This window comes from Mus caroli, chromosome 11, assembly GCF_900094665.2.
Source record: "Mus caroli chromosome 11, CAROLI_EIJ_v1.1, whole genome shotgun sequence".
In the NCBI taxonomy this organism is placed as follows: Eukaryota; Metazoa; Chordata; class Mammalia; order Rodentia; family Muridae; genus Mus; species Mus caroli.
Window position 1 is genome coordinate 117,590,297 of NC_034580.1, and position 16,898 is coordinate 117,607,194.

General features: G+C 48.6%; 1 protein-coding gene across 2 annotated transcripts in view; it reads left to right on the top strand.

Annotated features, from left to right (window-relative positions):
* The window catches only part of Metrnl (meteorin like, glial cell differentiation regulator), a 36,415-nt gene that overhangs the window by 12,320 nt on the left and 7,197 nt on the right, over positions 1-16,898 (top strand). Inside the window, exons 3-4 of one of the 2 annotated variants that reach the window (XM_029483112.1) lie at positions 8,939-9,043; positions 15,273-15,658. In XM_029483112.1, coding sequence (XP_029338972.1) covers positions 15,349-15,658 — 310 coding nt within the window. In that variant the 5' untranslated portion in view covers positions 8,939-9,043; positions 15,273-15,348. Of the gene's footprint in view, positions 1-8,938; positions 9,044-9,881; positions 10,260-15,272; positions 15,659-16,898 lie in introns of those variants that run through there. The other variant, XM_021177784.1, reaches the window with a different exon arrangement.

Here is a 16,898-nt window from a genome sequence, read left to right on the forward strand (position 1 = left end):
CTTTAGGGGATATAGGACTGTTTAGATCATTAACCTGATCTTGATTTAACTTTGGTACCTGGTATCTGTCTAGAAACTTGTCCATTTCATCCAGGTTCTCCAGTTTTGTTGAGTTTAGCTTTTTGTAGAAGGATCTGATGGTGTTTTGGATTTCTTCAGGATCTGTTGTTATGTCTCCCTTTAGGGCACTTTTAATGTCTTATTTCCTACCACCTTTCCTACCTTCTGACATACCAGGGTCACCAAACACTACCCCCTTCTTGAGTCCCTTCTCTTCAGTTAGCACTGGGAGAGGACATTACACTTACCTTTCAGCCATGCCCACCTCTCTCGACATTTCAAATCTCCTTCCCCGATTAATTCAGGATATTCCCAATCTCACTCTTACATTGAGACTGTAGAAGAAATACCATCTCATCTCACACATATTCAGGATGCTTACACTTGGAACACAGATGGCAGCTCCTTTGTACACGTGAGTCTGAAAGGCAGGATATGCCATTGTTTTAGACACCAAGGTGGTTGAGGTACAGGCTCTTCCAGCCTAAACCACAAACCAACAAGCTGAACTAATGGCTCTTAGCCATGCATTTCAATTAGCAAAGGGACAATCCCTAAACCTTTATACAGATTCCAAATATACCTTGCATATTCTCCTGTTACATGCAGTGATCTGGAAGAAGCATGGACTGTACTAATCCCATCTCTCAGTCCCCATGGTCACTCCATCTCTCTCTCTCTCTCTGTCTCTCTCTCTTTCAGATTTTAACCTCCACACATCAGTTACTAAATAATACTCTGCCTGGTTACTTTGAATGTTGGTTGTGTGTTCCTCCTGAGTCAAACTCATGACCACTGTTTGTGGCCTTGTCCATTGGCTTAAATTCCCTCCCGACCTTTGACTAGCACTGCCGCATTTCTAGGTGCTGACAACGACATTCCAATTTCATTAGATGCTAATCTTCAGTTACAGAGGAGAGTATGTTGCTCCTTATCTTCTGCAAAAGGCTGGAATGTTAGAGACAAAATAACTACCTACGGTGCCTATTGGCATACCAGGAAAGGTACCTTTTAGAAACAAGCATACCCAAATCTATCAACAGGTAGATTCATTAGCTAAAGCAGATCTACAATGTGATCGGAGATTCAACCTGCTCTGTGGGGACAAGGAGGTTATTATATGGCTTTAAGAAGAAAATTCCTGTTCTATATAAACCACTGGAAAACATAAGAGATAGATAATATAACTATATATGTTACTGCTGGAGCAGCAGAACTAACTGCTACTATCAGCTTTCCTCTTATTTCATCCAAGGTCTCCAACAAGTGGTTCAGACCATCCTTACCACTCCAGGGCCATTGGACTAGCTGGCCACTGTGGTACTACAAAATCGGGAGGATTAGATTTACTAACAGCAGAGAATGGTTTGCTTCTTTCTCAGGGAGGAATGTTGCTTATATGTCAACCAATCAGTTATAGTAAAAAGCAAGATCTGACAACTCCAGACAGATCTCTAAAATCAGAAGGATCTACTTATTGCTTCTGGCCAGTGGATCATTGGCCATCCAGTATGGAATCGGTACTACCCTTCTTAACCCCCTTCTCCTTCTTTTCCTAATTCTGCTAGTCACACCATACCTTATAAACTTCTTGTTTAGATTTCTTTAACAACAGATCCAAAAGATTTCTAACCAGACTTTTAATCAGTTGCTACTACGGGATTACTGGCCAAAGGCCTGAAACTCTCAGTTATACCCTGAGAGTGATGATCAAGCTTGCTCCAAGGACTTCAACACCTCCATTCACCAGGAAGTAGTGTAATGGTAGTGTCATCCACCCCCTTTCCTGACCCCTGATTTAACAATCAGTAAATAATCAATAGTGAACAAAAAAGTGGGGGAATGTAAGGCACAGCACATGGCCAACTTGGACCCCAAGAACCTCCAACAACAGCCACCTAGGCCATCCCCCACCCCTAGACAGCTGGGCCTGGCCTCTCAAAGCATGCAAGTAGGCAGACCTTACACCTGAGGACCTTCAACCACCAGGCTCTGCCCACAGAACACTCTAATGGCCATTCCTGGCTCTTGACTGCCAGAACACCTTCCTCTCAGAGCTGTAATAGTTCCACACTATATATAAAGATGTGTGGTTTTATTCTTCCTACTAATGTGGTTTCATTGTGTTTCCCCTCTACACAACCTGTGCTTCCCTCCCAGAGACAGGCTGCCTGGAATTTCCCCTCAACTAAGCTAGGCCTCTTCATAATGCCCTCCCTCTCAGAACTGACACTCTTGGTAACGGGTGTGTGTGTGGCCCACCTTCTCCTGTCAGCTCTACAGGAGTATATGTTGGCTCTTCACACCAACAGGGACAGCATTCCTTGTCATGCAGAGGCCCCCAATTTAAGCCCCACCCCTGGACTCTTCAGGCCGCTAGGCTCCACCCCTAGCCATCTCTGGCTGCCAGGCCCTGCCCCTACCTGAGACTTCCCTAAACTACTCCACCACCTCCCCCAAGATGGAAGAGTGGTCAGGCCCCACCCTACAGAAAAAAAAAATCCCACCAATCCCTGATCTTGCCCCAAGATCAGGTCACATAATCTCTCCAATCCCAAACCACCCTGGAAAGTGTCCCCATCCCCACTCACCCCAAAACATGTTATATAAACCATGACTTCTGTTCAGTTCTCTGTTGCTTCTTGCCTGAACAAAGGCAGACACCCTCCTGGGGTTTTCCCTCCCAATAAATCCCTTGTGTGAGGTTTGTTGTGCAGTGTGACTCCTGACTGCCAGGATACCTTTCCCAGTTGAGCTGTAATACTTACAGTATACCTGCTAACACTGGCTGTTCCAAATGGTTCAAAGACTAGTTGCGAGCAGAGCTGGGGTAGGGAATTGCTATGGACCTAGGGGCCTCTGTGGATATTGTCTAGCTCCCCCAACAGGGTGGAAAAGGTAAAACACCTATGGAGAAACCAATCCGGTGAAGGGTGAAAGGACTGGAGGATAGGAGCATGGGGGGAGGGAGTCCAGGGTCCATAGCATCTAGGGCCCAGTTGTCTTTCTTGAGGCTGAATTGACAGCCAGATGCTCAGTCCACTATCATTGCCTAAAAGAGAGTTCCTCTGAGCTTTCTCACTTCTAAAAATTTATGTAGGGCCCAGTATCCCTGCCCCAAAGACAGGGAGAGTAAGGGAGAGATAGAGCTGAAGCTTCGACTTGCCTGTAGCCTGAGACCTTGCTGCAGCAAAGGCTCTCTAGCCTGCTGTGTTGGCTCAAAGTTCCCTATATCCCTTAGTGGGTCAATGCTGAGGAAGGAGCAGGCTTCTCACTCACAATTTTGCAATTTTGGAAGGACCCCCATCAACCACTCTTGTAGTCAGAAATCCACGGGGGTCTTTAGGTATGGGTTTTCTACTACTGGCAGGATACAGATGGCACAGAAGATACGTAAGGGCAAGCATCATTCTGCCACCCTTATGTCCTGTCACCCCCTCTTTTTCATAGCAACTACATCACCCCATCCTCATTTCTGAGGTCTCCATCTAGTTATTCCCAGCCCTGTTGGACACTGTAAGGTGGGCTTGGGAGAAGGGTACTGACCTTGCCCAGCTATATTGGGCCTTTGGATGCTCCTTTCCCGGGAAGCCACTCCAGTGGCCTCAGGAACAAGATAGTACACACAGGTAACTGAAGACAAAAGACCTGACCCAACTAACATCCTCTAAGCTCCATCTCTTGTCTCAGGGTAGAACCTTCTGTCCTGTGGAACCCTCAGGACAGGAGGATTCCTGGTTCTTGCTTTCTTATTTACTTTTTGTCTCAGATGTGCTTAGCATGGGGCCCTACCTTGAATTAGCACTTTTATGGCTCTCATGGATCCAGGGCTGAAGGTCTGACTTTTAGCCCCCAGGCCACCACTCCACCCCCATTGGGCAGCCTCTAGCTGCACATTCAAGAGCCTATCTCTTCTCTAAAGACAGGACTAAATGGGTTGATGATATTGGTAGATACATGTCCCAGCAACAAATCCTTATTGATGGGAATATACAGCCACCTGTGATAGCTGGGCTGAGTCACCGAGGTGCACGTAGCCGTTGCCTGTTGGGGATGGCCAGTCCTCAGTCTCTCAATGAGGACCTTAGCTATGGACAGGAGGAGAGACACCAAATCCAGGTCAACTGGGAAATTATTGAGTGGTGATTACACTGTCTACTGTCCCCCTTGTCTACATATAGACAGCTTCTCCCTTTTGACTGAGTTTGGGCTGTACCCACATATATTCAGACAGCCTTCCCAACAGGACCAAACTAGTAAGGTCTACCTTCTAGTGTATGGGCCCTGAAGTATGTTATACCTTAGTGGGTCTAGAGTTCTAGTGTAGCAGAGGTTGATTAGGCCTTATATGGATAGAATCATGCACAGATACACAATCTCCCATCCTTTAACTGGTTACAGGCCCTCTCAGGTTCTGGAGTGCTTTCCTATCTAGGAAACCAGACAACACAAACATAACAGAGTGAGTCTTTTTCTCAGCTATGAAGTTTCAGGAAAGTAACGGCTTCTACTGGATGCTAACTTCCTGCTGTGTATCTGGAATTATTTTGTTATTCTGTAAGAATGATCACAGATAGGTTCCTCTGTGAGTCAGGCTTAAGTTCTTCTGAGAGTTAGATGCAGATTCCCTACCGGGTTCCTTGTAGGGTAATATCTGTCTAGGACAGTCCTCATCCAGGTGCCAGGTGTCAGCTCTCATGCCAGTTGTGAACTCTCAAGAGGTTGCTACTGCCCTGCGGCTTCCTCAGCTGTTCAGTGGGACTAGGCTTGGTGAGGAACAGACAGATGGTCTTCAGTGGCTCAGTGTCTAGAGGCATCAAAGAATATACCAGGGTAAACCCCAACATCCTGAGGGCTGGTGTCTGTGTATAGCTTTGTGTCTATGGCCCATCATCCTTGTAGACAGAGCTCCTGTTGTAGAGCTTAGGGCTGAAAGGTCATAACCTCTGTGACTACTACATAATTTGGGCAATGTGTATGTGTACACAAGATATACACACAGCTTTCTTCCTGGGGAAAGTGGACAGACTTCACTACAATTTTCTGATGTTTCAGGCACACAGAGAACCTTAGGCAGTGGTTGGGTGGAGACACTGCACTTTCCTTAAGCAACAGGAAGCATTCCCTCTAGTCATTTTTGTCATGTGAATCAGAAGGCTAGACCTTCTGACTGGTGGGACACTCAGCCACACCCTAGATTATGGCCACGGTCATATGGTGACCTCACCACATTCCACCCTGTTCTCCGAGTTTATTTTTCAAACCTTTTCTCTCTCAGCTACTACAGTACCAGGAGCACATAAATATCTCTTGGCCCTCAGTTCTCACCCTGGTCCTCAGCTCCTCGACATCTTCTCCTGACCCAGGCAGAACTATCTGTTCCCTAATTTCATAGGCAGCTTTTGATATAGGTCAGTATTTCCAGGCCAGAAACAATGATAGGCTAGATGTATGGATTGATTTTTTTGTTTTGTGTGAGACAGAGTTTCTCTGTGTAGCCCTGGCTGTCCTGGAACTCATTCTGTGGACCAGGCTGGCCTTGAACTCAGAGATCCACCTGCCTCTGCCTTCCAAGTACTTGGATTAAAGGTGCGTGCTGATGGCTTGGTTTTCTATCATAGGTTTCTTTGCCTGGGCCTCTGTGGTCACGTGACTTAACAACTAAGATCCCCGTACACATCAAGCTGTCATTCTCATGTATGAATTCTGATGTAGCTGAACCCCTCCTATGGCCACCCCTTCTCCCTTGAGAGCTTCCTCAAGAGTCAAGTGCCCACTGGTGAGGTACTACATCTTGCTGCCCCTTAGGCTGTGATCGTCCAGGCACCACACTGCTGCCCACACTTAGGTGCCCTGTTTTACACACTTTAGGTTATACATTGGCCTGGCCTTGAATCTGTGGCTATAGACCTTGAGCCCCTCGCTCTCTGGACCTGAGGAAGGTCGAGCCAGCTAAGACTCCCTTTCTCCCACTTTTCTCTGACTCATTGACAGCAAACCTGCTAGCAAATTAGGTTAGGGGGAGCTAGGTGAAGGTTGCTGAGTTGAGGCCTCTAGGCTGTTTCATGTCGTAATTACAGGTTACTCAGTGCAGTTGCTAAATGTTAAATTACAAGCGTTGGCTCTCTGTGCATCATTTGACCACAATTATGATAATTATGTCCTTGCCAGAAGGTCAACAGAGTAACTCAGAGGAGGATACTGGGGTGACAGATGACTTGGGGGTTGGGGTTGAGTAGGGCAGTGTTCTCAGATTAGCACCAAGGGCCAAAGCAGGGCACGGCCAGCTACCTTCAAAACCTTCACATGCTGAAAGAAGGCAGATTTTTTTCTCAGATGATTCTTTAGTGATAGTCATTTTGTGCAACAGAATCATCATTGATAAACGCTGGAAATCTCAAGATTTGGCAAAAGCTATCACTACTGGCAGTTTGTTAAGTTGTGTCTGTGGCACAAAGCCCCACTACTGTGGGGAAACAGAATTCCCACTAATGTGCCTTCCATTAAAGGAGAGAGCTGAATCTTGTCTCTGGGAGCCTCCAATTACCAGCTCCCATCAAAGAATGAGGTACATGTTGACACTGGGAACCCTGTCTCACTCTGGGAGTTAAAGCTATCCTACTTTGGAAGTAACTGAGGTTTAAAACTGGGCCCTAACACCATAGATTGTGGAAACCAGAATACGGTATTAGTATCTACACCACATAGCCTATCACTCACAAGGACCTATGTACATTTTAAAGTTTAAAAGGGTTGAGAGATGAATAGCTCCACAGAGTCTGCCCCCAGCATTTCCTTTCTATTGCTGGGTCCCATGAAATGAAGTAGCTCACACTGTATAACAGAAAATCTCGGGGGCCAGACATACATGGCTGATCTTGTACTTGTTATCCTGGTCCGCAGATCTGTGAGGCCATATGCCTTCTCAGCCTCACATCTGACTAGCTATACATGCTCCACCCTGGGGCTGTACTTGGGATTTATCACAGATATTTGTATCAAACTCTGTACCGATGATGCAAGGACCACGGTGGGGCCAATCCTCTCCACCGTAGGTCAGGAGGGAGATGCTGGAGCCCTTCTTGGGTTTAGCCTATAAAATGTTACCTGAGAAGTGGCCCCTTCCCACTTATCATGGAACAACACACACCAGACACTTTCCTTACAGAACTTCCCAAAGGGCCTCTGGGAAACCTCTGAGAGACTGTCCAGGCCCCCGTGAGTCCATGGTTAACCCACGAGGATCTAGGAGTACTGGACAGTGGTTTGTAGGCAATCTAACAGCCTTGCCCTACCTCATTCTCCTGCCCCCAGGAGTCCTGCCTGTTGGGGGATATCTTTTCTGCAGATGTTGCAGGACAGGGATCAGCACAGGTGTCAGGAGTCTATGAGGATCTCTACAGCACAAAACTTCACAAGCCAGCAGAGTGCAGATATCCCAGCGACAGTTCTGAAAACCAGGTCTGCTGCCCTGTCCGCAACCTACGCTAGGTAATGGATCAGGGGGATGAGAACGAGGAGATAACTGCTTCAGTGATCCTACAGGAGGATCTGGGTCCTGGAAGGCAGAGACAACCTCCTCGATGTCATATGGGATTCTTGCAAGAACCCTGACAGACAAATATTCACCCTTACCTTGTTGATAATTTTTTATTGGATTTTCAAAGGTTTACAAAAACTGAAAAGAAAATAGAGACATCTCTGATATCTACTCCTCCCTCCCACTGTCATTAACATCTTGTCTTAATATATGTGCAGTAATAATGAGCTAGTATTTGTATGTCATAAACTAAAGGGCCAAGTATAGATTCCAGTTCAATCTTGTGTTCCATTGTTTTTTTGACAAATGCACATGAGCCTCTACCATTCTCTGGGACAGAACCAGCTTTAGTCAACCTGAGCCCTCGGTTAGTGACTGCAGGCATTAGCTCTTAACGTCTGCACCGGATAGCACTCCTACTTGCTTTCATGCTACGATCTGAACTGTGATGAGCCATGTAGGCCTTCCAAGATGGATGAGACCTGATTGGCTACATGCAAATCGTGTATTCATCTCTACAGAGTCCCTAGTAAAAATGATTACTATATAGAAAGTAGCTGGAGTTTACAGTGTGCAATTGGCAGGTTCCTTTCCTCACCTGCTTGGGGTTATCACCTGGCTCATATAATGTCTGTACACTGGAACCCTGCAGTGATAGGACAAGGTGTATACGCTAAGGGCCTTGGCATTGGTAGAGTAGACCTTTAAGCTCTGAATGCGCAGGTGTGTCCCTGGAGCATCAAACAGGGCCTTGAATTTCATGGTGACATCACTTTATATTCGAGGCAGGGTTTCAGTTCTGGGTTTTAGTTGAGTAGAAAGACCTGCTCAGCTGTACGACTGTTTTACACTGATTCTTAAACTGCAGATGTCTTTTCCAGATCCCCAGACCTTCTCCTTTCCTCAGCTGTTTAGTGGCCTCGAAGCCACAGGTGGTGCTGGCTCTTCCTCTTGAAGACATAAATTTGTCCCTCTTACTCTCAGTATGTTTGCCACCTAATAAATAAACTGGATTTCTAGGCCTCTCCTCATGCATAGAGGGTACTCTGCAATCCCTCATTTCCTCCTGACCTATCCAGGCCAGTTTCGTCCATCATTTGATACTGTTTGGGGCTTTGGAGTGAAGAAAGACTGCCTCATCACCTTCTCCCTGTTTTGTTTGTTTGTTTGTTTGTTTTTTAAATCAAGCCCCAGGCCAGAGAACGTGTCTCTCCACCTCCCTATTTCTGCCCTGCTCCTGTGTAGCTCCCCCACTAGATGATCACCATGATCTCCATGTGACACCCCTTCATGGCCAGACTGGCTCTCAGATGGTTATTTTTTTGTTTCTGTTGGAAGGATATTTGGAGACAATTGGAGCTGTCAAACTCGGGACGGGAGATACTATTGAAGTATAGAATGGGTCCCAAGATGAAATAACGATAAAGCTCCACACTGCCCAAGGTAGGTTCCACTGTAAAGAAGCATCCAGCCTAAAACCTCAGCTTCAAGATGACAAAGTGACTATTAGACACAGAGACCACAGGACACTTGGAAGTGTGGCCTGGGGACTGATTGCACACCTGAGGTCTTTCTATGGGATGGATGTTCCAGAGCCTCGAATAACCTCGTAGAAGCTGCCAGTGCTTACTAATGGCAGAGTCTCAGTCTCTCTCTGATTCTGTTTCTCTCTGTCTCTGTCTCTGTCTCTGTCTCTGTCTCTGTCTCTGTCTCTGTCTCTGTCTCTCTCCCTTCCCTCCCTCCCTCCCTCCCTCCCTCCCTCCCTCCCTCCCAAGGCAAAATTTGAGCTGGGGAACAGAAAAAGAGGGTGCCAAGAACCCCAAGAAGCCACCGCTCTTGAGTTGTGAGCATCACAATAGTCCTTGTGCACTGGAGGCCACTCAGGCTGTCTAAAAGATGGTGTCTAGCTGCTGGAACGAGGTCAGATTTCTTCACTTCATGCATCTCCCAGGCCCAAACTCTTCCATCCCCATCCTTACAGCTTCTTCGTCCCAGCCCCAGCCCTCCTCCCTGACCTTGTTCCCGTTCTTTGCAAAGTCGTTTGTCCCACTCCCAGCTGCACTTTCCCTTGTCCTGTGCGGCGAGATGCTGCCCACTGAGTATCTGCAGCGTGACACCAGGGCGTTCCAGGCTAGAGCTGGCAGGACACAGATCTGTGAGCTGGCGCACGGGGCGGAACTGCTGGCCCGGGCCGAAGGCCAGGCGGGGGCGGAGCTCGGCCGAGGGCGGGGTGGCTTCACGGTTCCGCCCCCCAGCTGAGCCAGACCACGGTCCGGGAACTTGCCAGCTCAGAGGTTCTAGGGGCAGCCGGCGCGCTTCTCTGGTTGCAGCTTGGGCGGCTCCTGTGGTGGGCGGCTAGGGGCGAGCCGGGATGGGCTATAGACGCGCGACGTGATCAGTTCGCACGCGGACCCACGCCTCCCGCCGCTCTGCCTCAAGAGTCTATTCTGTGGGTGCAGGCACGCACCGGACGCAGACCCGGCCGGAGCATGCGGGGTGCGGTGTGGGCGGCCCGGAGGCGCGCGGGGCAGCAGTGGCCTCGGTCCCCGGGCCCTGGGCCGGGTCCGCCCCCGCCGCCACCGCTGCTGTTGCTGCTACTGCTGCTGCTGGGCGGCGCGAGCGCTCAGTACTCCAGCGACCTGTGCAGCTGGAAGGGGAGGTGAGTCTTGTGAGTGATTCCAGCGTGGACTCCCTGGACCTAGACCGGAGCCCTCGGGAGCGAGTGGCAGAGCTTGCGGGGTAGGGACAGCTATGCTGGCCAAGTCCGGTGACCCCCGCCCTAGCTCTGGTTTCAGAACAAAAGAGTTGGTGGCATCTGGGTCCCAGCTCGGAAGACGCCCACTCTCCGCGCGCGTAATACTGCCCTAGTGGGTTTCCTGGGCTCCATAGGCTGCATGTTCGGTCCTCCCAACGGTTGGGATTTCTAATTCTTGGGACAGGGTTGGGATTGTGGTCACCTAGAGGGACAGCTGTGGCGTGGAGAGCGTGGGGTCCAAACGAGACCCGTATCGGCTGCAGCACAGGCCGTATCTTTGGGGCAAAGAGATGGGGTCGACACCTGTCTGTGGCCAAATGCAGTAGGGTAGAGCCCTGAGCCCGCTTGGTGAAGGTCAAGCCGCCCTTGGCAGCAGGGCACAGGGTTCCTGTGACACCTCTCTCTCGTCCCCATCAGCGGTGACAGCGGAGGACTTTTTGCTGTTGTTTTAACTGAAGTGTGACGTATGGAAAGAAGCATAAGTCACAAGTGTGCGCGGGCGGGGTGCCTGAGGAGTCGTAGCTACTTTGGACACTGAGAACGCGCCAGGCACAGCGGCCGGCCCCCTCTTTTTGCAGAGCCAGTTTTATACAGCCGCAAGTTGTCAATTCAGCGGTTTGCATAGCGCGCTGCGCTGATGCGGGTCTCCTCTGAAAACGTGGGCTGGGATGGCGGTGGGAGTCTGATGTAGCTCATCCCACGGGCAGGGCGCTTGCGCAGGCCTGGGGAGGTACACGATCTGATCTGAAGCACAGACTCCAGTGAAGGGGGCTCATGGGGCAATGCGTGCGATGGGTGATTTTGGTCAAGAGGGTTTTCTGAGAAAGGTGGATGTTGGGCAGTGCCCGGATCTGCGTAAGCAGGGCATCAATGGTTATCTTGTACACTTACAGTGCCTGACTTTCTGAGAAAACCACAGAGACCAAAATCAACCCTCATCAAGACTCCTGCTGGAGTGCTTGGACTGAAAGATTGAGAGCAGTTTCTTGAGCTCTGCAGCACCAGTCTTTAAGGGAGTTGGAGCTTTCTCTCCCGCAGAAATCCCTTCTGCCTGGCAAGAGCAGGGAGTTAGAGAGCTTGGGGCAGACAAGAGCAGATTGGATCTGGGGGAGGACTGGCCTCGGGAATGCTGGCGCCATCACAGAGCTGGCCATGAGCCTGTGATGCTAAGCTCTTACCGGGCGGCCCTTTCCCCGTGGTAATTAATTCTCTGCTCACAACCAGCACTGTTGAATTAGTGTACTCTAACCTCAGATCTTGGGGTGCCCTGTTCCAGCAGACCAAAACCAGAAACGGAACGCCTGCCTTTAAATGAGGTTTCCAGACACTTGCTTTTCTTCCAGGTTCTTAGAAGGCAGTGTGCCTGGAAGACTACCTTTCCCTGAGCCCAGGGATCTGTGGTGAGGGGTGGCTTTCCCCCAGGTAGTGAGGGATTGAGTAGAGACAAACTAAAAGACACCTTATTTCTGTGGGTCCATTCTCATTTAAGTGGAACCAGATGACTACCTCGTGATGCATGTGACTGCTGGGGTGGCAGCCCCCAAATTCAAGTCTGGGCAGTGTGAGCTGGCTACCTGTCCCCTTGCTGTCCTTCTCCAGAGCCAGGCCAAGGCCTCCAAAAGTGTGTGAGCAGTGGGAACTGTCCAGTAGCTGGTCATCCTTATGCCTACCTGGCCCTTCTCCCCCAACTCATTCCTATTTTGGGATTCCCTTGAGGGCTTCTTTCCCAGGGCACAGCTCTGCAGAGGACAGCTGAAGGTGTCTGGTAGTTGTAGGTAGGTAGATAGGATTGGGAGGACATATAATATTCCCTTTTGTTATAGGCATGGTCCCCACTTATAAATGCACTTCACGGGTCAGTTGACTACTGCCCAGCATGCTGGCAAGCTTGCTACTCTACAGTGTTTATGAGTGTTTTCTTTTCAAGCAGTCTAGAACAAATCAATGGGTGAAGCAAGACTCAAAATGTTGGATTCTGGCCTCTGGTAGGAAGGGAGTTGCTCTCCACAGCCCTGGCCACTTCACTTAACTCATATAGACGCTAGGTGTTTGCAAGGAATCAAGTTGGAAATTTTGAACCATCTGTGTTGATTAGCCAGTGCCATAAAGGTGGACCATGAACTTTCCCACTGTAATCAGAGGGAACTCAGCAGGCGTAGTCACACCTGGGCTGTCTTGTGAGGTGGGAAATGAAAGGCAAGACTTAGCAGCAGAACCTTTTGGTTTCTCTTGGATCCAAAACCTTTGTAGAGACCCTTGTCTTGTTCTAGTAGCTTGTCTGTGGGTATTAGCACTGTACCTGAGCAAGCCCTGCTCACATCCTCCGGTCCTCACACCAATCTGGAATTTATGATTTGTCTTACAAGGCCATTAAAATTTGTGTTCATCTGGTTAGTGAGCCTTGCTGATTGGAAAAAAGAAAAGAAAGCTTTGGGTTGGTGAAATGGCTTAGTCATATAGTGCTTGTCCAGCATGTGCAAGGCATTGTGCTGCTCCTTGGGACAGACATACACATGTGTACATACACATGCACACACATGCACGCACACATGCATGCATGCACATACACACACACACACATACATGCACGCACATACACACACACGCACACACGCGGACGCCATTTATTCAGTTTACCTTATGATCAGATCATTCCTGTCAGTTTTATGGTGTAGACCAGGACCAGTTTTGTCTGTATTTGTAACTTCATCATAGCTGTGGAGCATGGTTGGTTTATTTTGTGGAGCCGATGTGCCATCTGTATCTTACCACGATGGTAAAGTCCTGTGGATCAGTGGTCATTTAAGATGGTATGATGCTGGGTATTTGAGATGGAGATTTGGGGAAGTAGGTACTGCAGTGGGAACCTGCCCTGACTTTGTTAGAGATCTGTCTGGCTGAGGGACCCCTTAGTTTAGTTCCTGCTTGTCTAACCATGGGCTGTGCATATGCACTAACTTTGATGTGAAAGCTCCTGTATCCAGCTACTAGTTGTTTTCTTGGTGGTCTGAATATTTTAGGAGAGTGTGAGGGAACACTCTTGCTTGTCCTGGGATGCACGGTTAATCCTTTTCTTAGCTAGTGAAGCCAGAGTAGAGGTGGGCCGACAGGTATCTCATCCTGTGGGCCCTCTGTCCTCATGTTGTTCTTTCCAATTAAGTGGGTGTAGTGGGCACCGCATAGTGCAGGTGGCTGCTGGGATGGCAGCCCCGAGTCTGGGCATTGTGGTCTGGCCTTGTGTCCCCTTGAGTATCCTGTGGAGGATAGTGTTTCTCTTTATCCACCTCTGCTGCACTGAGGCTCCGTGCTCTGAGGCCCCCAGAGTCTCTGTAGTGAGGCCTCCATGCTCTTGATTCTCAGGAAGCAAAACCTCATATTGGGTGCTTTATATTAAATATAATTTATATTTGTAAGTTGAGGTTTGTGACTGTTCTAGTGTAAGTGTCAGTTGTCCCTTGATGTTGGAGACAGGAGAAAGAGAAACACAATCATTAGGTTTTAGCCATGTGCCCATTTAGTCTAATTTTCATATAATGCTATAATTATGTCCATTCCTGCATAGGTGTCAGATGAACTTGTGTGAGTTTTATTGGCTGTAATTTGTAAGTTTATTCTACATGTGTGACTTGGGTAGTGCCTGCTGGCTGGCTGTTCCTGGCCCAGAGCCTTGTGGGGGTGGGAAGCAGGTCAGGAGGGGTTCACTCACAATGCTTCTCTCTGATGTGGTCGTGGGGTGACTTACAGTCTTAGACTACTGTAGCCCTTGTATACAAAATGAGGTTTTGGGGGCCGGAAGCATGAGTCACTCACAGTAAAGGTGCGCCATGTGTTATGCATTTTCTCTCCTGCAGAAAAGCTTGCTGGTAACTCACTCAGTCGAGGTTCTGGATAGAGCCTTTTTTATTTTGCATAAAAATCCTAAGAATGTGGGTGAACCTGTCTGGGATCTGATCAGAACCAAACGCCTGTAATAGAACTCTGCTGAAGCCGCTGCTTTCTTTCCAAGACCACTGTGGTTATGATGTAACCTTAGCAACAAGCTGACTTTTGCTTTATAGTTTGAGCAGGAGAAACTTCTGCATTTTCAGGAGCTTCAGGGTTTTTTTTTTGTTTGTTTGTTTGTTTGTTTGTTTTTTAAACAATACTGCCTCACAAGGGTGTCACATACTATATGCATCCTTTCATTTAGCATGCATGAGATCAAATTATTACTTTAGGAAACTTATTACTTTAGGAATCTCATCTAAAAGTCCTCTTGTTCTTTAGACTTCTCCCCACCCCTCCCCAAGGGATGTTTCCTTTACCCTCATAATGAATTCTGCTTTAATGGTACTCCGGTTTATTTTTTTAAAAAATATGATTGGTGAAATAAACTTCAGGTCTGAGAATGAAAGACAAATGGTCAGATCATTGCCTTAAGGAAAATCGAGATCTCTTATTTCCTGTGGCTAACTCCTCCAGCTGGTTTGGAAGCTGCTCTCTGGAGTATGTTATTACATGTGTCGCATACCCATGGCATCTCTACACACAAGCTTTATCCTTGTTTTCCACTTCCTTGAGTGTCTGGAAACCTTGGCTGGTCTGCTTTGCTAGATGTCTTGGAATACCCAGATCAGTCTTGGCTGTAGCTTCCTGGTGCCATTCCCATGGCTAAGGAAACTACTAAGACTCTGGTGCCCTGGATTGTAGCATGGGGTGTATCTAGGGTCTAGGGAGCCAGCGTGGTCTGTACCATCAGAGCTTTGGGTCTTACTCGGCTTTCCTCTTGGAGCAAGTCCACTGGAAGCTGAGAGAGGTGGGTTGCCTTTGCATGTGTCGGGTGAGTGTGAGTGGCTCATGAGTGAGGCTGTGCCTAGGGTGATGTACATGGGACCTCAGCTCTGAGACCCTGGCTGACTCTGTTCCCTCTTCCTACAGTGGGCTCACCCGAGAGGCACGCAGCAAGGAGGTGGAGCAGGTGTACCTGCGCTGCTCCGCAGGCTCTGTGGAGTGGATGTACCCAACTGGGGCACTCATTGTTAACCTACGGCCCAACACCTTCTCACCTGCCCAGAACTTGACTGTGTGCATCAAGCCTTTCAGGGACTCCTCTGGAGCCAATATTTATTTGGAAAAAACTGGAGAACTAAGACTGTTGGTGCGGGACATCAGAGGTGAACCTGGCCAAGTGCAGTGCTTCAGCCTGGAGCAGGGAGGCTTATTTGTGGAGGCGACACCCCAACAGGACATCAGCAGAAGGACCACAGGCTTCCAGTATGAGCTGATGAGTGGGCAGAGGGGACTGGACCTGCACGTGCTGTCTGGTGAGTACCCTGTATGGGGACAGCATGGGCTAGCTAACCTGTCCTGCTGCTTAGGTAACATTGGAGGCTCACTAGTCACATTGATTGTTTCCCCTACACCCTCCTGAAATCACCTCTGTGAAACATTCCTATGTCTATGGGTCCAGTGAAGCACGCTTGTCCCATGAATCCTTGGTCCTATTGAAGGACTGCAAAGTGAGAGAGTGTTGGACCTTAAAACTGAACACATCCTTTTCATCCAAGACCCCTTTTAAGAAGACTTCTCTTTGTTGTGTACCCTTAGGATCCTGGAGCTTCTGCCTTGAGGGAAGTGAGGTGATAGGAGGCTGTGATCCCTGAGAATGGCTTGTAGTTCTGGTCCCTAGAGGACTGTTTGCAGCTCGTTTGAGATGGAGCTCCTACCTTTCCAGCTGTCCTACACACTGGTTCCGGTTTTTGGTGTCTGCCGTAGACTTGAAATAGTTTTGGGTGGGGAACAGAACAGCATAAAGCTGTGACATCCCAGAGGCTTTTGAGGATGGATATTAGGGTTGAGGAAGACACATAAGGTCTTCAGGGAGTGCACAGCTGACCCAGCTCCATCTCCACAAGATAGAGCCAGAAGCCTGATGGAGAAGCTGGCAAGTACGTGGTAGGGCCTGAGATTGAGAAAGGGAGCTGTGTAGCCAGGTGCCTGCTGGGAATGGGGGTAGGTAAACCTGGGAGGAGCTCCTCACTGGGAGAGAGTAGTCAGGAACTCCTATCACAGAGACTACCATGGATGCTGATTGATTGAGGTTCGGGCACACATTTCTCCAAAACCAGGCGACTCCAAATGAGGTGGCAAGTGTGCCTAATAGCTGAAGCTGTGGAGTTAGCTTTGTTTCTCTTTATTATTTTTTTTTCTTTTGTTTGGACACAGAAGATGTTTTTCTGCAGTGATAAGAACGTGTTTTCACTTTAATCCCCGGTTCGGGGATAAGGGGCCGCTTTGCAGCAGCTGACTGATTTGCCTCGTGCTCTCGCAGAGACATGTTTTTGCCAGCTACAGATAGTTTCTGTGATTGTGTGACATTCGAAGTTCTGGGAACTTCTCAGAGAATATATAAATGCAAGGACCCCAGAGGTGGGGTGGGTGGTAGTTGGTCATTCCAGGGGTTTGCATGGGGTTTGTTAGTAGTTGTGCTCAAAGGAGAAACAAGATTAGATTCAGATCTCTCTCTCTCTCTCTCTCTCTCTCTCTCTCTCTCTGTCTCTCTCT